This window comes from Sinocyclocheilus rhinocerous, unplaced genomic scaffold (genome assembly GCF_001515625.1).
Source record: "Sinocyclocheilus rhinocerous isolate Xijiao unplaced genomic scaffold, SAMN03320098_v1.1 scaffold2416, whole genome shotgun sequence".
In the NCBI taxonomy this organism is placed as follows: Eukaryota; Metazoa; Chordata; class Actinopteri; order Cypriniformes; family Cyprinidae; genus Sinocyclocheilus; species Sinocyclocheilus rhinocerous.
Window position 1 is genome coordinate 174,180 of NW_015623175.1, and position 23,026 is coordinate 197,205.

The following is a 23,026-nucleotide window of genomic DNA, read 5'->3' on the forward strand; positions in this document are numbered from 1 at the left end:
TTAGTGGAATGCTACAGTCACATGAAAGAGCTCTCAGAGACGCGGCATTTCTGTCTGCTCAAAAGCTGCACTGTCCCCTCTCTGCACACATATGCACAGATAAACACACCTAAAGACACACACACACATGCTTGAATACCATAATTTATCAACACACCTTAAAAGTATATATGAACTCAAAGCATAGAAAATCACTGCACTTTTAGAGTAAGTAGTTTGTAACAAATAATAAATGTTTCCTTACCTAAATAATCTTCCAAATAATCTAGGCAGCAAAAATAATCAAAATAAAAGTGACTAAGGAACGCAGCATGCATCTAGATGAATAATTATTAAAACACTAGGAAACAGGACTTCCAGAACTTGAATTTATAGAAATAATATTTTAAGAGCTTAAACATGACTAACTCACTCAATTTACTCCTCACTCATACAGTGAGGTAAAAAAAATGTAAAATGAAGAAAAAAATTAACAATAAAATAAATATATAATAATACAATTATTGTTTATTTAGCTTAGCTGAAAAGAGGTTCCATATCCAGTCTGAACACTTGCATTTTTAATATTTACTGTATACAGTAACTCAGCTACATACATTCACTCGCCCATGGGCTGCTGTGCAGTTCTGTGGGATTTATTTAAGACCTACCACTTATCTTGTCATATCTTATTTCTTTCAGCGCTCTACTCCAAGCTCAGTCAGAAGTGACACTTTTTAATCAAACCTTTCCTTGGACCTCTTGGGGTCACTAAACAGGTTTATCCCTGTTCTTTTTTATTAAGAGACAAATGCACTTCTGGAAATCCCATTGTTTCCTCTTTTCCAGCACATTCTGTACGACACAATGTGAAACATCTTATTCTGTAGTACCGCCATATAAAAAATAAATCACCCACAATAATCATACACCTCCCCACTGAGTACTTTAGTTACTGCAAGGCTTCTGTTTTGTGCTAGCTTGTAGATCCACAACATCCCCAGCCCAGCTAGTTTCACTCCACGAATAGAAGTGAATTATTGTCTTAGTTCTTTAAGGGAGCAGAGGTTACCCTTAAACTATTATTTCCTCAGGTCATCAATCAAATTCTAGCAGCTGACACACTTGAGCATTTCTGTTTTACCTCAACATTTACAGCTATTCCGCAACAAAATACCCTTGGCAATGAATCACAGCAATTCGACAAAGAGTGTGTGTTCTTGTTGTGGAAAAATTCAAATATGCTATTTTAATTTAAAAAGTGTGTATGTTGGACACTTTACCGATGCTGGTATGCTTACTGTGTGCATTCCAGCACATAACCACAAAACCTAAAAAATAATTGCAACAACAGAGATAACATAATTTCTGTGATTTCTCTGGTTCTTAATAATCTTAAAACAGTATTTTTTTGCATTTAAATTGATTTTTTTGTTTGTTTTTTACTGTATTTTATTTTTAAAAAGTATGATGTTTCTTGATGACTATGTATTCATCATGCATTGTACAGAGTACAATAAAAATAAAACATAAAGCCTAATTATTGAAACATGTTTTCATTACTGAAATGCCATATAAAGCAGCTTTAAAATGATCTCTGCATCTGCATGTGTAATTATAGTTGTTTCATAGTTATTTTTTACCAAATGTATGAAGTGTATAAGGCTTTAATTATCTTTCTAAAATCTCAATGATAATGTGTTTTAGTTGAATATCATAGTTGTTGTTTTTTTTTTCAGTTCATTCATCCACAAATACACATTTTGCTGAAAAAAAAGCTGTAACCTGAAAATGGTAACATCTAAATGAACTGATTTTATTTGTCAAAAATATTATTTAACATCACTGAATCAACCTATAAACATTATTTTATACCAGCAAATCTAATTTTAATGAGTTCAATCAGGTAGCTCTTTAAGGTAGCACTTTTTACAGGGTAAAATATCAATTATAAGAATTCACAGCTGGACAAAGGAGAAGATGCCACAAAATCTGTCCGTTTCTAACAGTACAAATGTACTAAACATCACAAGCAATTTTAAATGTTTCTTCACAGAGTACAAATACCACTCAGTGCTGGGCACTCTCACTGTTTGGCAGGTGTTATGACCCACCTGTCATACCTACCCACCCCATCCAGACATAACAAAGCTGTCTGTCTATCAGTGTGGACGTGTACAGTATGAGTTTCAGCAGAGTAAAACCCTGATCCGTGTTCTTCCCATATTTACAGATTTCACAAGTGTGTTTTTTTTTCTTTTTGTCTTAAGACAACAGTAATACTAATTATTATCACACTGTAAGAAACTGACTGTGAAATTCACAGTAATTAACTGGCAGCAAGTGACAAGTAACTTACTGTATAAAAAGCACAGTAATTAACCGGCAGCAAGTGACAAGTAACTTACTGTATTTACATTTTTATTAAAGAATACATTTGCTTCCTGTATTCTCTATTCAAACCTAAAATGTAACTGAATTACAGTGAGGTCAAATTAAATTCAGTCATTGGCTGGAAACCCAGCTGCCAGTGTAGGCTACTTTGTTTTCCTTCTCTATCCCAGTGGCTGGGTTTCAGAAAACCCTAGTGTATGGCAGTACGGTGAAATCACGTTCTGGGGGGTAAATTTATGATTATGATACTGAAGTTAAAATAATATGATAATAATTAAAGTTTGTATGAAGCAGTATAATGGGCTGTTTTTGTAGAGATAAAATAACTGGAAGCGAAAGACACCAGAAGCCAAATACATTCAAGTTACAAAGAGTCGTGCCCGCTCTCTTGTGAAAACTAAGCTGGGTATAAAAGGTTACTGTGTTTTTTTTGTTTGTTTTTTTTACAGCACATTGTTGATTACTGTAATTTTCTACAGTACATAATTGCTTGTTGTGTTTTCTACAATACATTGGTAATTACTGTGATTTTCTACAGTACATAATTAGTTATTGTGTTTTCTACAATACATTGGAAGTTACTGTGATTTTCTGCAAGACATTGCTGGTTACTGTGACACAGTACTTTTTTTTACAGTACAATTTTTACTGAAACTCCGGTATTCTACTGTGAACTAGTATACAGTAATTTCCTGTGCACAAACACAGTAAATTCCTTTAGATTTCACATTTCATTTTTACAGTGTATTATAATTATTCATATTATTATTATTATTATTATTATTATTAAGTCCTAGATTTCTACTTAGAAACTCCAACAATTTTACATGCGTCACCAACACAACTCACTGAGCGGTTCAAGAGAGCTGTAACATCAAATGAGCAGTGTATGTGTGTGTGGCAAGTAGGCAGAGGGTCAGAGAACACAGGGCTAAGTGGACCTGCTCTTCATTAAGACAATGTCTCCGGGGGACGTCACTAGGGCTACCTGTCTGTGCGCTTATTGAACCGTCTAACCATCATCTACCCTCTTACTCTGCCAGGGTCCCTAGAGAATCACACCAGCACAGCTGACAAGTTCAGCCTTAGACCGTGCCTGCAACATGAAAGCAGCTCTTCATTTTACCTCCTCCTTCCTTCTCTCTCGCACACCCTCTCATTTCTCCCATACTCCTGTCCTCAACCTATGCTCTTTTTTTAAGAAGAGAGGTGATGAGACTGAGAAAGACAAAGAGAAAGAGAAAGAGAGAGGGAGGAGGATAGAGATAGAGAAAGGGGACATAACTGCGTTTGACTCTTGACATGCAGCAGATGAAATGTTAAGTGTCCAGACAAGTCAGGGGAGCCGTGCAGATAAAAGTCATCAAATGAGACTCTTGGAATGCAAATTGGCATTCTTGACTGCAGCCGCTGAGATTAGAACAAAAAACAAAAAAAAAAGATTTACAGAGCCAAACTCATAAAACCTTAAGTAGAGGAACAGTGAGATTTTTTTTCCAATTGTATATATTCAGCGATATCTCCTCCTTGTCTTTGTGTTCTCTGAGAATGAAATGCCTGTGTTCACCTGCCCTTGTAAATCACTTTCTCTCTTTTCAGCAAAACGAAAGCAATAAACATTAAGACAAAAAGAAGCATGATAGAAAATACTGTAATTGTCACCAACAGGTTGCACAGGAATCTGAAAACCTTTTAAAATCAGTTTAATTTGGTTGCATTATTGTTCTGCTCAGGTGATTAATGTACAAATAGACATTCAAAATAAACCATGATTGCTGCCATTTAAAACTATTTTAAAAGTTTTTTTTTTTAAAGAGAGAGGGAGCTAAATAGTTTTATCTTGTAATTCATAACCATTTGGGTGAAGTTTTTTTTTTTTTTTCATGGATAACATATTATTCATTTTATTTTTACCATATTTTTCAAATGATATTAAGGGAATTATTTTAGTTCTATATTACATTAATAGTAGGCTATTTATAACTTCTACTATTGCATGTTATATATTGTATAGCTATGTATTTATTATAGTTGTGTTGAGTTAAAAAATACAGATGATATGGATGAATTTTAACCTTGTCTACAGTGTTAACAATTGTGACATTACCCATTAACATTTTGATTTATTTCTATATTCATGTTTTTATTTGCTTTTATACAAAAGTGGCTTGTGCACTCATATAGTGTGTACTTAAGAGTAATAAGGAAAGAGTGAGATGAAAGCAATCCCCCAGGTAAAGCAGTTTATCTTTGACTTTATTTTGTAAACATGCTCAAGGCGGTAGATTTTATGATTAAAATAGGCTACCTGACTAACACGTTCGACAAACTTCAGTAAACTAAATAATTAAGAAATACTATACCGTTTAACAGATTTAAGTTCATCTATTGTTCATTTAAACGTTTCGTGCCATTTAGGCTATGACTATTTAAGTGTAAACTACGTGACGTATAGATTGTAATGAGCGCTATACACTACAATAATGTTTGTTAATGTCATAGATAAGGGTTATTGTAAAGTGTTCGTGTGTTGATCGGTCATACTCACCATTTCTTCATATTGTGTGAATGGCAGAATGAAGTTCAGTCAGATCTCGCCCTCATGTGGGGGGACGCTCTCCTCTTCCCTCTTCTCTTCTTTACGCAAATCTCTCTAAACTCACTCAAAACTTTATGTTTGTCCCTTCAGTTTCAAACCGATGATAATATTAAGAGGAACATCAACAACAGTCCTTTATCGTTAAGGAAAGAAACAACACTGATAATAATAATAATAAAAATAAAAAAAGGGAGTCAGTTCTACGCTCTCGACATTCGCATGTACCGGGGCTCTGTAAAGCGAAAGAAGCCCGTTGAAATATAAGCTGTTTCGGTGGATCCAGAAGCCCAGCGCTGGTTCCGCTGTTCCAGATCCGCTCGTATAAGACACTCCACCGGGACTGAAGCGGGACAGAAGCGGGACTAAAGTGGGTGGGTAGTTTGAAGCAGCGGGGTAAATCTCTGGCTGTCCGGGAAGAGAAAACTGTCTTACTCACTCCCGGCTATTTCTTCTGCATAGTCAGCTCTCTCTGACTGCTGCATTACATCCAAAGGAACATGGTGATATATTTTAGTCTAGTGTAGTTGGTAGTGCATTATCTGCATTATCGTTGATACGATAGTATCATCTTGTAAAATTGGGTAATTATCTTCTAGTAACTATAAGCTATTTGGTAGTTTATTATCTAGTTTGTTCAGTGATGTATATCTTTAAGAGTAGAGTATTCTATGCGAATATAGGCTAGTTACTAGTAGTTTTATGTAGCCTAAGTATATTTAAGAGTTTTTTTTTCTTAGAGCGGTTTTTTTATTTTATTATTGTTGGTGTAAACCCTGAGAGACTGTAGCTTTAATAGTTATGTTATGATAAGAACTATAATAAACGCCTGCAAAAATCCTACAGACACAAAACATTTATTTAATGTTTTCATTCTTTTCTCGTTTTTTCCATGTATATACATACTCTGAAATTGTAAAGAAAATGTTTAAAATTATTTACTGAAAACTGAATAATAATAATAACAATAATGCACACTTTAAATTTAATTTAATTTTAAAAGGAAACCAACAACTGGGGCGTTCATCGTAGTTTTCTATAACCGTATAATAATGTCCTGAACTGACTTGTTCAATAACTTTTCAACTATTTTATGACCAATGAATAGAGCTATCATTTTTAATGCTGTGTAAATCAATGATTTTCAATGTGTTAGAATCAGATTTTTGTCCTTGTTTTAAATATTTACTTAATGTTCTTGAGACCTGCTTTTACCCACTTTAAGTTCACTTAAAGGAGAGTCCCCTATACAAAACGCACACACACACACACACACACACACACACACACACACAAACACACACATGCACATATCACTAAGATACTTTGCTTAGAGATGTTTGAGGACACTGATTTCCTATATATCTCCCAAACTTGTGTCCCAAGACTGTCTGAACAGAGCGCTTATAAATGTTTAATTATGGACTTGTTTCTTTTTTCCTTACAGTGCGCACACAGCTTGATTCTCAAGAGTGAAGGCTGAGGAAAGTCAAATGACAGACTTCTCCTTTGGACCAATAGAAGCCCCTAAATCCCAAGGTAGTCATTTTGATCAAGCTGAGTGCCTACAAGCCCCACTCACATGTTTGGTCAAGAGGTAAATAATAGATCAGGGATTAAACTTGTGTAGAATTCGTTCTAGGGTAACAAGCTACACACTCCCAGGATATGCATATTCATCTGATGTGCAAGGCCATGACAGAGTAAATACCATATGCCCGGTAGTTAGAGAGCTTAAATCCCTAATTAAATGAGATATTACTGTACATTGTTCCCTGATATTAAACAACAGAGCAGAGAAAATAGACCTTTAAAGAATTATGAGTAATGGATGCATTAGCATGTTCACGTGGGTTCAGTTTCCTACAAATGAGTAATCCAGTGTTTGATGTTTGATGCAACTTCTAGCTCGTAGATGGAGCATTAAATTGTTTTGAAATCGATTTTCTTGCATAATCTTATCATACTTTTTAAATAAATTATTTTGATTACACTGTGTGAAATAAGCTCAATGCAGTCAATTAAACATCCTCATCAAGTGGCAAGACATCCTCTAAGTGCAATGAACAAGTTGTGTCCAAGAGTTATGAACTCAGCAGCTTGACTCTTTTATTTGCTCAAGAAAAACATGACATTAAAGCAGCTTCCTTTCTGAAATCAGCTGCAAAAAGCCACCTGTGGGACCCGAGTATAAGTATTGGTTTATGTCAGACCCCTTCCAATTGTCTAATTACTCAAAGGGCAGTTGATGATGAGCTGTTGAACCTTCTACCGGTTTTGGTCCTTAGGGACGGCCATCAGCTGTCATAGACTGTGTGTCTGTTCAATAAATGCCACACATATTTCCTGTTTGTGGGCACTGAGGAAAATGTCAAGCTAATGGTGTCACTTGACATAGGGGAGGAAGCCACACGTGTTTTCCTTCTTCACCATCCACCCTCAATATGGAAGCCATTTTTTACCATTGATCTCTTCTCTTGTGTAAACTTTCCACACTCTAGCAGGAACATCGATTCACAGTGGAAGGAAACAAAGTATGTATTTGTGTTAGCTAAATGCTTGATGCCATACTTTCAGATGATAATGGCCATGGACACCTCCTTGCACACATTCATAAGCATAAACAAAAACAAAGGAGTGAAAAGGTTCTCTGTGTTTGCCAGGGGCTTACATTATTTGAGCAGCATGATCCTCTCAGGGGAAATCTGATACAGCCTGTAGGGGAATCACTTCACTCATTTTTCCCACAATTCAACAGAGACACATGGGGCAAGCATTGCTCCCTCCACCCCACTGGCTCCCCTTTCTCCCCCCATCGCCCACAGGAAGTGAGCCCTCTTATCAATCCCCTCATTATCCAAACCCACTGCCTGCTGAAGACAGTTAGAAGGTCATCAGATGGAGCCAGAGACTCATGCACAGGGGACTAATGCTCAACAGTGGAGCTTGTCCTGGGATGCAGAGCATTCTGTGGGAGCTCCGGGTGTGTTGCACGCAAGCGGATGGGCGCGTGATGACAGGTTTGCCGATGGGCAAGTGGAGAGATGCAGCTTTGTAGGTTTCAAGCCATTGCACAGAATAAATGACTGACTGTCACTGCTATGAAGGAGCTGGATTGTGTCTTGCAGAGAATTGTATCTTTAAAGAGTTTAGGACTTTCTTTATATTAAGTGCACTGCAAAAAAACGGTGACCTAAAAATGTTAACAACTAAATTAGCTGGTTTTATTCAAGTTCAATGAACCAACCTATATACATTCATTTATACCAACTAATTTGTATATGTTAAATCTGTTTTTTACATTGTAGTCATATTTAAGAAATGCTTGCGTGTAGTTACACTGAAAAAGATGGTAACCTGAAAATGATGACATCTAAATGAACCGGTTTTATTCAAGTCAAAAACATTATTTAACATCACTGAAACAACCTATATACATTAATTCATACCAACAAAACTATTTTTTATAGATTGAATCAAGTATAAATGGCTCTTTAAGGTAATAATTACAGCTTTTAATTAATTTCCATATTTACATCGATAATTACATTGTCGACCCTACCACCCACCCCTAAACTTAACCATTCAACAAAACTTGTCTCTAACCTTAACTGCATCCCACCTTAACAGATGCAAAAGTGTTTTGCAATTCAACATGAGCACAATAAGTACATTGTACCAACCAATTAATTTTCAGTTCAAGTTAAAGACACCTAATATAAAGTGAAACCATTAGTAGTAGCAGTAGAGGAATTATTAGTATTATTATTATTTGGACATATAATAAATTTCCTTAATTACTCAATAATTGTCTAACACTTAGTTTATGCACATCCAAATTATTTTCATATTTAATTACTCCAAACTTTTAAAGAACATAGATACATACTGTAACTTGGTTACATTTCAGGATAAAACAATGGATGTAGGATGGGATAAAATTCTGTTTCCCTTTTTAAAACCAATATCCTGGGGCACATAAACTGTCAGAACCAAGTTTAAAGCTTCTACATTATCTCAACTGTATTTGCACACCCACATGTTCACCCACTGGGAAATTATGTGTTGTGCTCCTCTTTAAAATGTCTCTCATTTCCATTCCAAAGTGACACTGCCAGATTTGCAGCCAGCATGTCTACAAAGCGAGCATCTTATACGTTTTTAGAACATTATAAAGCATGTCGCCTTTTTCTTCCCCTCTTTATCAAAGGTAAATGCTCAGCAGATGACAGTCCTCCTACCTCGGATTGCAGGCGGAGAACCGGGGCTTTCCCAATCCTCTGTGGTGAGATACTTCTCGTGCTCTGCCTACTCAGCCCACCAAGGGATTGTCGATGCTTCCTGATTGTACGGGCTGCGTGGTGATTTGGTGTGAATACATCTCTGTTTCTTAGTGACATGGAGAAGGAGGAACAGATGAGTTAAATGGAATCATTTTATTTTACATCACATCAAAAATATTGGGGTAAGAGCAAAGACAATAGACAGTATCAGCATTTGTCACGCTATGAAATAATGTTCTAGTATGAAATTACAAGTACAAAATAAAAAATATAGAGATTTCACAATCTTGTAAGTCTTCTGACCTTCTTTTACCAAAGAACAACCTGTGAACAACAAAAGAAAGAAGGTTTAAAACCTACATGCAAAAATCATTAAGACGGGACACCTTTTGCTATAGAGATGACTTGGGAAAAATGTTCCAATTATCCTGAATTCAGATTAAATTAACAAGATTTAACAGGATTTTAAAACCATTTCCGCCCCACAGCTAAGAAAATACTATAGTAGTGTCCAGTCAAAATCAGACTGTCCTAAATAAAAGTCAAAAATTGCTGAATATAAACCAGCTTTCTGGCAAAGTTGATTACTTTAAGAAACAAAGTGATTTAAATGTATTGTACAGTCTAGATTTGCATCACTTAAGCATATTCCATTTTTATAACTTCTAATTATTATTTTTATTCTCTATTTTCCCTGCTGTTTTTAGTCCAGATTTAAATGAAATAGATAACTGGAAAAAATACTACATTTGTTTCCCACTTGAGCAACATTTGCGTGGTTGTCTGTTGATCTGAACTTTTTACAGGCCTTGGGGGGTGTAAATGGAGCATGTTACATTTGTGACGTTTGGCCGCTGTTGGAGGCTGTTGAACGGAAACTGATATTAGTGCCAGAGAGTGCATGTAAAATCACATTCGGAATGGATGACTGGTAACTATCATGAGTAAACAAAGGGCTTTGTTGAGCAAGAAAGAAAAAGTTGATTCAAAAGTGCCATGTGTCTGCGCTCCTAAAAGGGGCAGATGTTGCAAATTACCAGCCAGTCTACTGCCTCTGAAATCGCAGCTCAAATGAGCATCCTAATGAGAGGCACTGTTTGCGGGTCAAAGAAAAGCCTAATCACGCTAAGTCAATTGACTTCTTCTGGAGCAAGAGAGTATGCAAGCTCCAAAGCAGATGACCTGCTGTCTGTTGCACTCCTGCAACCTCCTTTATATCTGTCTAATCTTGTTTATGTGGTTTTAATCATCTAGCCTTTTGACTATGATATGACTCTAGTCGACAAGGACAGGCACAGTTGTTTATACACTATTATACAACCATTATGCAATTAAAAAAATCTAATCTGGCTTAATAAATTAGAATGATACAAGAGTGCAATCTATATGATAATTTATATTGTGTTGAACAAGATGAACAACCCTGGTAGACTCTTTAGTAGCTTTTATTTAAATAGGTACATTAAGAATAATCATTTGAGTTGAAAACAAGAGAAAGAGTGCAGCACATAAGGAGTAACTAAGGACTATGAGTGATATGGTAATATCCAAGAGGTGAAATAATTGTAAAAAAAATAAAAAAAATAAAAAACTAACTAAATAAATAAATAACAATAATAATAATAAAATAATAATAATATTTTGTTCAACACTTGTGTGGATTCATGTCACCCTTAAGACGTGCTGTTAAGTTTTGAAATTTTGGGCTTTTTGGCTTTTAGTCACATCAAGAAAACATCAAAAATACACTTTTAATTGTTTATTTTACTGCACTTCATTTATTTGCTTCTGTAGAGATCAATTACAACACATTTTCAAAAGCACTGACATAAATCAAACTTTCCAGTTTTGTCAATTTGTCATCTGCCTGATGTTATACAATATTGTATTCCTAAAAACATGATGGAATGGAAATCTGAAAATCTGGCTTTCTGATTGAAAGAGTGTGGAGTGATAAAAATATGTATCCAAAATACCCTTTGTAAAAAAACGTTGACCCTAATATGTCAACAAAATGAAACAAGAATTTTTAACCTGGCTTTCTGTCCAGATTTCTGTTCTGGAAATGTATGCAAATTAGTGTATATTTACATAGAAAATGTGCATATTTAAACATTCCTGAAAACTTTTAATACAAAAAAATAATAATAATCTTTTGAAAATGTAAATATTTTGTTATTTTTTGTTAGTCTGTTTATTCATTTATTTATTTATGTTTGTTTTGTAGTTATTAATCATAAGTTATGCAAAATGTGGTTATTATATTTATATGAGAAAGAAAGAAAGAAAGAAAGAAAAAGAAAGTGCTGTAGTAGCTATTGTAGATCGTTGGAAACTATGGTTACTATGGTAACTATTTTTAAGGCATTTATACTTTCTAAGGAAGGTTATTTTAAATCTTATTTTAATATAATATTTATTGGACTTGTCTGTGAATTCAAACAACTTCACATAATAGTTAAATCATGTGTTAATGTTAAACCATTTGTTCCGTGGATTATACTGATAGCATGGAAAACATTAATATTATGCTCTATTAGGCTATTCATATGAAGAATGTCCGTAGAGACTAGGGAGCCGTAAAGTGTTTCGGGATGTCGTGAAGTGTGGTAAACGGCTCTGTGTCAAAACACGGAACTGGCGCAATCTTTTGAAACAGTCAAGGCGTTTGTTTGTATTTCCACTTTAATGAACTCTGTTTTCTATTTTCCCGTTTTAACGCACCGATGAAAATATGCTGTTAGGTGCGATCAGAATGGTGATTTAATAATATTGCAGATCTTCACTTTGCATAAACTGTAAGTTCATCGGTATCCAAGGACGCGCTACAGGTCAGGCACAGTCACACACACCCAGCGCACTTTATTTAAACTAGCAGTTGTTCTTAGTTTATTAAAACACCTGTATTAGTGCACTGTTTTGTTATTATCTTATTAGGCACTTATTCATGCTTTATTGTTGCAGTTGGTCATACGATTTTAATGTGTTTTAGTGTATTTTATATCGGATTGTTGTATTGAGTGTATGTTTATTGAGATTTAATGCAGTGTCCATAGAGAGTGTTTGATTAATTCATAGACCCAGATTCACTTGATCTGATTCAACTCCATCTACTTGTTCATCGTGTTATCTGTCTGTCTATCTAATTAATTTTGGACTAGACAATGCTATAAATGAACTTTTCTGTTAGGATCTCAATGGACCCGAAAGACAATGAACGTGTTTTACTCCTCGAGGAAGAGGTGAGGAGTTTGTCTGAAGAACTCGCTCAGTGCCAGGTATATTAAACCATTTGTTATTATTATTATTTATATATTGTCAAATTACTATTTCTTTTGTCTATTCTTCTCTGTCTCAGGCTATAGTGACAATGGTTTTAAACCATTTTTCCACTACTGCAACAGTATACCAATATTCTAAGATAGTCATACCAGAAGCCCATAATAATTTTTTTCCCTTGCAGTTTATTTATTTATTTTTATTTATATATTTATTTATCTTTTTTTTTGGCACAGTTGCGATGTTAAGACAACCCGACTTCCAACATATGGTCTCACTGTACTGAACACTAAAATGTGACTTAAGGATCCTGCATATTGTTAAAGCCCCACCAGGTGGTGCCTAAAAACAAATACCTGCATTGTCAACAGTGTCTCAAACTCAGACTATTATTATAAATAGATTGACACATATTACTAATATATTATCATTTTTGAGCATATAGTTTACTTACAGACATCCTTAACACTGATCCTGATAACTACTAATTGAAAAGAGCCATCAACAATTACTCAGTGGATAGTCTTTACTTACTATACAACAATAAAGAGCTTACTCTGACCTACAATAGGACTACATCATCAGTGGATGTCGACTGACTCTGTCTAGCTTTTTTTTTTTTTATTGCCTGCGGTTCACAATTGATTTTTCTCCATTTCACTTCTAATGACAAGCGTGTATATATAAAGAATCACATATCATTTATGTAAAAGGCGTTGTGCCCATCCATCGACTGCCATTATTACTGCAAAATGTTTCTAGTGGACCTGAGAATTATTTTTACTTTATTAATATTTGTATAAATAGCAACATTCAATGAGTGCACTCATCCAGTGGGCATTCATGGTCTGCTGTATAGATAAATAATTCATCAATACCACTGCCTTTCAACATATCAAACACCTTCCATTCCATGAAAAAATTCCTGTAATGCGCAGGAGTTGCTCAATCTTCTGATGTAGTGAGCTTAAGCGCTTGTGAAGAGACCACCTATTTGATGGAGGACTTTTCTTAATTTGTCATTAAACACAATGAAGGCTAGGAATTGTGAGATCTCTATTTCTATTCATTTGCTCAGTCTCTCTCTCGCACACGCTACTTTGTATGTTTAGCCTATGGTCTATCAAGGTCTGCCTGCACCATTTAGTAAATAATTAATTAGACACTTTTGAATAGGGTTTAAAATTCATGTACTAATTGGACACCAGCAGATTCTGCAGGGATTTATGACTTTAATCTTATAATGATGTGGACATAATTTAACAGATAATTTTATATTAAGTTGATCTGGTGTAATTATGTTTTTTTTATTAATGTCAGAAAATGATGTCTCTCATTAAATGTAATGTAGCTTAAAAATCTTTGAAAGCCATTTTTTTCCCTCCAAAGACACTTTGAATTGTAAGTGTGTCTTGTACAGCTCTCTGCTCCGCCACTTTCTTCTTTAGGCAACTAGTGAGTTCAGATTTACCCTTGTTTTTTTTGTTTTTTTTTGCTTTCCTCTGTTTCTGTGTGACTTTATGAATAGGATTACTCTGATTTAATTTCCCTTTTTTTTTCATTTGTTAGAACAATAATGTTTCATGCATTTGTTTGATCTTCAGTTTCAGTACATCCTGTGATATCATTTACTGTGATCTATCTATCTATCTATCTATCTATCTATCTATCTACATTAATAAGTGAAATGTAATGTCAAACTGCTTGGTGTTTTCTTTGCAAGACTTTCATTATTATAATGAGGCTGTTTCTTAATTTCTGTCATTGACCCTTCTGTGCTGCTTATATAAACAGCTGGCTGGAAATTGCTTATTTGGAAGCTGCTTTTTAAAATTGTGAGCATCGGCAACAAAAATGTTTTGTTGTTTTTGTATTTGCTTCTAATAGACAGACAAGGAGTTTGTGTGGTCGCTTTGGAAGCGACTTCAAGTGGCCAGTCCAGACCTCACCCAGGCAGTGAGTCTTGTAATGGAAAGGTGAGTCACATTGTAAAGTCACCTGTTTTTTGTTTTTTGTTTAAACGACAGCAAATCCTCTGCACCTATTTTCTCAGTCTCTTTCTTCTATTGAATCATTATGCTTTTACGCTTCAGACTTGAAATAAATGCTTTTTCTGCCACATGAAATCCCTGATTTGCGAGCACTGTTGGGTGGCTGCACCGTTGAATGCAGCTATGAGAGAACCCGAGAGCAGATGATGATCTAAACCCTCTTATCCTCCACACAGACTCCCTCCCTCTCTTCTCGTCTAAGGGATCCCTCTTTGAGGGATATATACTAGATTTAACATGACTTATGACCCTCAAAGAGGGTGTGGGGAGCTACAAAAGTGGCATGGGAACGTGTTGTGGGGAAAAAAAAGATTAAATTCGTAATGCCGAACGATTGCCATTGTCATGCCTTTTAAATGTTATTATTATGATGATAAGAGGTGTAGATAAAGCAATATTCGCACTTGGGAGAAAATTGAGGCCACTGGCATGGCTTGGCAATGGCTGTGTATTTATTTACATATTAAATAATTCTTTCCAGCACCTAATGAAAGGTCAGAGATATGGAGCATTTTTTTGTGACCAAAAGCTTGAGCTTAAGCAAATGTGTTCCTCGACTCTAGAAGCGGTGATAAATTAAAGAGCACCAGCCAGGCTACGCTCTCCCATATCCCTCACGAGCTTCTTCCTCAGGCAGAGGCAACAAACCGAGCTGCTCCTCAAAGAACTGGCAACATGCACCTGAGGGCGTGTGCATATATCAGCGTTGTGCCACACAGGAGATTGACATGATAATTGTGCTGACTCTGTGAAGCACACAGGCTACTGGGAATTCTGGCTGGTCTGGTAGCGAGCGAACACTTGGCTTGGGATATGGTTAACATCACCAAGCTTCAAGGCAGTGGTGTTCTCTGAGGAGAGCCGTATCATGTCAGATGTCCTCAGGGAGAGATAGAATGAGAAAGGGTGGAAGAGATTGAAAAAGTGAACCAGGGAAAGGAGGATCCCAGGTGAGTGGCGGCTGTTCAAACAAACTCGCCCCAATTGTGATTCTTTTGTCTTTTCCCCCCAAACACCCACTAAAGAGGGTTAGATCCTGAAAGGAAAGGAGTGTTTGTGTTTCCCCAGTGAGTAGTGTTCCTGTTTTGATATCCTGATAATTACTGATACCTGGAGACTGGAGTTATATCCCATCATTCCCTGTTGACCCTCTGCGGTATAAGCTCAGAGAACGCGCTGAGTGGTTGAAAGGCAATTTTGCCTGTTTCTTCTCCCACAGCATCCAGTCTATCCTGCAGTGTTTTATCTCCTAACCGAGCATCACCGTTGCATCATCCCAAATAGATTTTCAAATGTGAATGGCTGCAGCGTTCACTGAGGCCAGTGGATCGGTTCGCCCTCTTCTGTATTCTGTATTCTGTTACTGTGACGGCCTGCGCCTTTAATTTAGCTCTTTTGTTCAATCTGTGCTGTACTAGAGAAAAGCAGAAAGCTGAGAACAAGGACAGGAAAGTTCTGGAGATCCTTCAAGCAAAAGACTACAGAATCCAAGAGCTGGAGCAGGTACTGTGAGAGCTTTACACAACTTAAACTACACACCAGCCACAGGTGTACAGACATGCATGTGGTCTCAGAAACCTTCGTCTCTCCTTTTTTAATGAGCATCTCTGACTGCTTGATAGATCTGCTTGGATGACAGCTAATGATGAAGCTGTGTTGTTAATTCACCTTTAATCATGCCCCTTAATGAAACATCTGTCAGTCGGCTTCATTCGGAACTCTGTCTCTTCACCAGCAGCGAGTCCGTCAAATATGTCCACGCATCACACATACTCTTCATTTGTGTAAATAAGATTAGCCATGGCTTGATAACCCATAGCACAGGGGTCTCCAACCTTTTTTATAGCATGGACCAGTTTTGACAGTATTCTCACTGCAAGGAGGGGGGGTTCTTGGGAGGATCGGAACAAATTACGCCTCAAATTACGTCTCTATTTCAACTGCATGCAACAACAAACTAAAACAAAACATTACAACTTGCCATAATAATCAATGGGAGCACTGGGCTTTTTTCCCTGCAATAAAACGATCCCAGCGAAGAGGGATGGGTGACCGTGAGACTTGAAGCGTATTGCAGATGGCCAGCCTGCTCCGTAACTTTGTTTCAGTGGCTGTGAGCACAAAAAAAAAACAGTTAGAAAAGGAAGTAAACACTTCGGAGCTTTCTCAGCTATCTCTGAATATTCTGTCTTTGTTTTAATGATTTGCGATCTCAATGAACTGATGCTCTTTACGCACTGGCATGGATGATTTGCGGGGCACGTTTGCAAATGGATCATAGACCTATTCCTTATCAGTTCTTAGATCATTTGCATTTGGGAAGTAGCGCTCAGACTCAGCTGACAGCAAAGCTATGTGATCACAGATCAGCTGGGAGTGAGAAGGCCCAGGTTCTTTCTTTCCCCAAAGGGGACAATGTTGACAATATTGGAAACATGTCGAATGTGCCCTTTGGCACTCGCTGTCCCCACTGTTGCAACTTGGCTTTGAATGCAGACACTTTGTCTGCCAATTTGAAAACAGTTGTCATTCTCCCATGCAGTGACAAATTAATTATATACAAAATTAATTATATATTGTACATAAAACAATAATATTGCATTGTTGTCAACATAGGTCAATTCATCAGCCTGCAGTGCATACCCTGGCAACTCATTAACCCTTTCTAACATTTGCTCTTCAATGTCCTCTGCGATATCATCAGTTTGTTAGCTGAAAGCGGAATCTGGCCTACCTTGTTAGCTGCAGCTTCGCCAAACATTTCATGGCAAATATCTTTTGCAGCTGGCAAAAACAGTTCTTCCCTGATGGTGAAGGGCTTCTTAGCTTTAGCGATACGGTCAGCCACCAAGTATGATGCTCTCAGTGCAGCTACACTTACAGATGTGGTTATTTTAACAGATGCTGTTGCTCCATTTTTTAACACTTTTTTTCCCCGTTCAAAATAATCCAATGGTTTGTATCTCAATGCTGGGTGTTTAGTTCCAAGATGCCGTAGCAGTTTTGAGAGCATCATTGACTCTAATTTTTCTCCACAAATTATACACATGGGATTTGGAGCATGTGAATTGTGAAAAGAGACGAAACCATGTTTTAGAGATGAATAATCATATTTTCGGTTAAAGGCACTATGTAAGATTTTTTTATTAAAATATCCAAAAACCACTAGAACAGTGTTATATATTTTGCTGACTTGTGTACTTATATTATCCCAAATGTTTCGAAGAATGTTTAAATCCAGAGAAATAAGCAATTTTAACTAGTGACACGGACCGTGTCAATAGTGTCATTGTGTCGCCTGCCAATGCCGTAATAACCCCTCGATTTCCGGGGCGTAATGAAACTACGCCTTTGCCTCTTTGTTTATTTTGAATACGTGCCCTCTAGCGGCGAAAATTACATATTGTGCCTTTAAAGGCGGCTTTATTTTTTCCCTTTTTCTTACCAGCAGCTGTTTCTTCATTGTCGTTATCATTTGTTCTTTTCTTACCTCCTTCACTAAAGAAACTTTCGAGAGATGTTTGTTTCCCACGCATGTTAATATTAGCTGAAACTTAAAGTGTGGAACCAACGTTTTTCTAAAATCGTGCCCATAAATTTGGATATTGGCTCTTAAAGGGGAAACGCACAATAAATAATACAGTGGTATTGCTAGGGTTGTAACAGTATGAGATTTTCACGGTATGATAATCGTTTTAGAAAATATCACGGTATATATTAACCAATCATTCTTATCAGTAAAAATTACTCTTAAAAGAACAAGAACAAGTTATTTGAGTGAACAAATTCTTTATTACAACAAACTTGAAACCATTTTAATGAAAGTATTGAAGTCTCCCTTCTGAAAAAATAAATAAAAAAAACAATAAAAAAAATAAAGCTGTACACCTTATGTATATCTATATCACACTTTAACATTTTAATTAATGTTTTTAAATGAAAATTTACAACAACTTTTATTTTTGGCAAAGTTAAAACATGAACAAACATGATATTCCTTGAAAACAATGTTTAAATACATTATTTTATTATAAAGAATATTATTATTGTTGTTATTATAACTTTGAAGTACATTGTACAATGCTAATATATTTCTTTCATAATTTCAAATTAAATCGAACTTTTAAATTTTGACGAGTTGTAGCGGAGTTTCAGAGTGTATTTGACAATGGTTTTTCTCAAATAAAACTAGGAAATGTTTATTTACGTTTTCTCTCAGAGCAGCTCTGCTGATGTTCATGTTTATGTATCTTAGATGCTGAAAAAAACATTTATGTATGCGTACTTCAGTATGCAGTAGATAAAACGGCGCCACTCAGAGACATGCAGAAACAAGCAGATTATTCATATAGCAGTCTCTTTGCGCTTTAATATTCACAGACACATATCATAACTACTTTCGATTTATCCATCGATCAGACTGCGCGTTTTACGTGACATCCTCGTTATACTGTAAATTCCATGTTCACGACTGCACGATTCCCTCTGCTTCACGGAAATCATACCGCCTTAACTTATAACTTGTTATTAATGCGACATACCTTTATCTGCACGGAGGGATGGTGTCTGTGAATATGAGCGAAGATGTTGGATGTATTGCCTGCTTTTGCAGCCACTTTGCGTCCACATTTTTTGCAAATTGGATACGTCCTCAAAGACAACCCCGCATTCTTTTTTTTTTTAATATCCAAAGTATTCCCATACTGCAGATATTAACTTTTTTTTCGGCGGGGATGGAGATTAGATATTATCTCTGTCTCTGTAATTTTCTCCGCTGCACGTGCGTGTAACATTTAGCAGCCAAGTGAATGCAGAGTGAAGCAGCCGAGTGGAAATAAGTTGCATGTGCTCGGGTGAGATTTTTTTTTTCTCATTCATTTTATTTTAAACCGTAGATATGCAAATGTTTACGGTATGATAACCGTGCGCGTTCAAACCGTGATAAACCGTCATACCGGTATATCGTTACAACACTAGGTATTGCATATAGCTTAGAGTCATTTTGCGTTCTTGCGGCCCGGTAGCAGCTCTTTCACTGCCTGGTACTGGGTCGCAACCCAGGGGTTGGGGACCTCTGCCATAGCGGACCAAGCTGGAACTTACTAAACACCATGCCACGGATTTGACATCATGACAGCATTACTAATGAAGGGCCAGTGTGTTTATTTTCATAGCAGCAATTATGTTTAGTGTCAGCACCATAGATATAAACACCTAGATGGCACATTAGCAACTATTTCTAATTACAGTGATACGTCTGCATGTCTGCCATATTGGAAAGGTCAAGATCTGCTTGTAATTGCAAGGAAGTGAATGTCAGACAGATGACAGGTGTGCTTTGCAACAGGCTGTAACAGTCCCTTCTTACCGATTTTCACAGGATTTGGTTTGTCATAAATGTCAGATGATTCTGCATATTGTTGACGATGTTACATTCAGAAGGAAAGAGTATTGGTAAAGTGCTCTTCATCAATGATCTGGAACAACAGTCTGGTTGCTTGAACCTTTTAATGAAATAAGGTTGTAAACCATAAATGAACCCAACAATTGAAAAACAATCAAACATATTATTTCATATATAGTAAATGTGCATTAAAAACAGTATCATAGTTTCCCACAGTATTTTGTGAGACTGTGGTGGGTGGACCTTAGACCCTCTAGCGTCTAGGGATAAACCAAAGCATTTAATAATAATAAATGGCACAAAGCACAGCCCTTTAATGCTATTATGAGAAATTTAAAAATATTTTCAGTTCAGGCAGGCTGGACAGATTTAGGTAACAGGTTTCCTAGAAAAACATAGATTGTTTGTAACATTGTGATTGTGATTTACTCTCCAAACCATAAACTATACTTATAGCAATATAATAGCAAGAGTGTTGCTCAGCATGGTTTAAAACAACAGTTAAACTGCAAGTGTGATATTGCTTTTATACAACACTTCTGTAAACAAGATATTAATACTGTCTTATGTTTCTGCCATAGCATCAATCTTTAAATGTTGCCAAGCAACAAACAGACTGGAACAGAGTAAGTGAGTGGACTTGAGTAACAAAGAAAATTCCCGCTCTCCACTCACTTGGGAGTGAAACCCTGATCTGAATTATCCTGAAGCAATAGAAAACACTGTGACTTCACACATGTCTGAAAAAAACTTGTGAGCTAAAGTTAATACAGAGTTAAAAAATAACTCTACTTATGCTGCTCACATACTCAAGTTGGTAATGCTACACAAAATATAAGCAGAGTGATGCAAACATTGAATCATTCCAGTGCTATTGTACTCCAAATATGCACTAAAGCACTAAATATATGGCAGACCACCTATCAAATTACACACCTAGAACTGTTAATCACATTCAATCATGTTATGGCTGTGAAAAAGGACCATAGCGTTCTTGGTCGGGCACATACTTACTGATACATCACACATATAAATGGTTAATCTGATAGTATTTATAAGCGTATAAAAATACAGTATAATTAACTATTTATGATAGACTGTGGATTTTATATACACAACACTGTAAAAAATTACCTGTAAATTTTACAGTAAAATACTGGCAGCAGGGTTGCCAGCCGGTTACTGTAATATTTACAGCAGTGTTGCTGTAATTTAATTTACAGCATGTCCCTGTATTTCTTGATTGCAGTAAATAACTTTTTTAACAAAATTGCTGTATTTTTTACAGTAAACTACTTTAATGTGTGTATGCTGTGATATTAATGAATATTAATGACTAGCAGGTCAATTTTAAATTTAAACTATTCATTAACTGCATAAGCTTTAAACAACATTTAACTGCATAAAGTGTTGTATGATGCATAAATTAATTCACCTGTTATTTAACAAAACAAAAAAATTGACACTTCTTAAACAGGTCAAAATTTATTTAATATATAACTTTCAAAATTGCATGAAAGAAATGTCATAAAACAGTGTATTTATTAATACTTTGAATTCCAAAATAAATTGGACATGAAATTCAATAATATTAAATGACTTGAAACATATTACCATGCATTACTTTAAAACCACAAGTTAACCAACATGGTCATAATTAAACATTTCTAAAAACATTTTTAATTTTAACATTTTTAATTTTCACCACTTCATGAGCAGTCAAATATGCCCAAACAACAAGGCCCCAAGTGAGTCGATCAAAAAAAGGAGAACAGTTCAGCTCCAGATGCTGTTCCATCCCAGGATGCAAAGGGTGGCTAGAAATATAAAAAATAACAAAGAGGACAATATATAAGATATATTACAAAACATAATAATACAGTCAGAAACAGACAGAGGAATGACAGATACAGTCAGAGACCGAAAAAGGGATGACAGGTACAGTCAAATAAAGATAGAGAATAATAAAAGAAAAGAAAAAAGATCTTGGGGTGTGTACTACTTACATTTCAGAAATTCCACTGAAAACTCTTCACTTTGCAAAGAAGAGTGGCAACATGTGGGTTCACGTCAAGCTGTTTCTTCTGCACCATTTGCCCTTTTGTTTTCGAACCTTTCAACTTCTTTGTTCCTCTCTCTGGATTTATTACCAACAAAGCATCTAAAGGATCGGACAGACAACATACAATATGTAATTCACATTGGTTTTAGGGTTTGAGGCATGCAATCATGTTTTTGAAATCTGAAATATATATGTACATCTACCAGTCAAAAGCTTTTGGACAGCAAGATTTTTAAAGGTGCCATAGAATGCATTGATACAATATTTTAAATTGTTCTCTGATGTCCCCAGAGTGTGTATGTGAAGTTTTATCTCAAAATGCCCCACAGATAATTTTTTATAGCTTGTTGAAATTGCCACTTTTAGGGTATGAGCCAAAACGCGCTGTTTTTTGTGTTTGTCCCCTTTAAATGAAAATGAGCTGGTGCTCCCGCCTCCCTTTTCAGAAGAGTGCAGAGCTTTAAGCACTCATGCTCGCGGGCATACCGGTGTTACGGTTTAACTGGTGGTGACCGTGTTACTGATCCTCACATTGCTTCCAGATGCCATTTTTAACTACCACATTCCTATTTACGATCATTCTGGTAGCACGTGAAGGCAGCATTAGTGAAAACAGGCAGAGACAATGGTAGCTTTAGCAACATTAGCCTTACAGAGAGCCAAGAAGCTCTTTTGGAAAACAAAATATGAGGTGTGATTATTGATCACGCCTCAGAGGCTTACTTTGGCTTACTTTGTCTGGAGTCTGGACGTTTGCGCACGAAGCGTTGGTATCGATCCCTCTTTCAGAAGAAATCTTTGCACAACTCCAGTGCTGAACTGACCCTCTTTTGTGAGGCAGTCCGGCGTAAAATGTTAGCACAAACGTATAGGACTTTTCCGTTTTTTTTCCGGGACATTTACCTTCGAAAATGAAATTTAACCACCGTGTCCTCAGCGGTCTATGGAGACTCCTATGTTCGTTGGTGCATCCCAACA

The 23,026-nt window shown here is 36.2% G+C and overlaps 2 protein-coding genes and 1 long non-coding RNA gene across 3 annotated transcripts in view; 1 reads left to right on the forward strand and 2 right to left on the reverse strand.

The window, feature by feature from the left end:
* LOC107737276 (zinc finger protein basonuclin-2-like) overlaps nt 1-5,400 on the reverse strand; it is a 169,096-nt gene extending 163,696 nt beyond the window's left edge. Inside the window, exon 1 of the mRNA XM_016548770.1 lies at nt 4,922-5,400. Coding sequence (XP_016404256.1) covers nt 4,922-4,924 — 3 coding nt within the window. The 5' untranslated portion in view covers nt 4,925-5,400. The remainder of the gene's footprint in view (nt 1-4,921) is intronic.
* Nucleotides 5,401-11,875: 6,475 nt separating this feature from the next.
* Nucleotides 11,876-23,026, forward strand: part of cntln (centlein, centrosomal protein) — a 103,901-nt gene continuing 92,750 nt past the window's right edge. The window contains exons 1-4 of the mRNA XM_016548944.1: nt 11,876-12,083; nt 12,443-12,530; nt 14,419-14,507; nt 16,001-16,085. Of these exons, the coding sequence (XP_016404430.1) occupies nt 12,450-12,530; nt 14,419-14,507; nt 16,001-16,085 (255 nt within the window). The 5' untranslated portion in view covers nt 11,876-12,083; nt 12,443-12,449. The remainder of the gene's footprint in view (nt 12,084-12,442; nt 12,531-14,418; nt 14,508-16,000; nt 16,086-23,026) is intronic.
* Nucleotides 21,720-23,026, reverse strand: part of LOC107737363 (uncharacterized) — a 7,334-nt gene continuing 6,027 nt past the window's right edge. Inside the window, exons 3-4 of the long non-coding RNA XR_001639792.1 lie at nt 21,993-22,147; nt 21,720-21,803 (exon numbers count right to left, since the gene is read on the reverse strand). This is a non-coding gene — a long non-coding RNA (uncharacterized LOC107737363). The remainder of the gene's footprint in view (nt 21,804-21,992; nt 22,148-23,026) is intronic.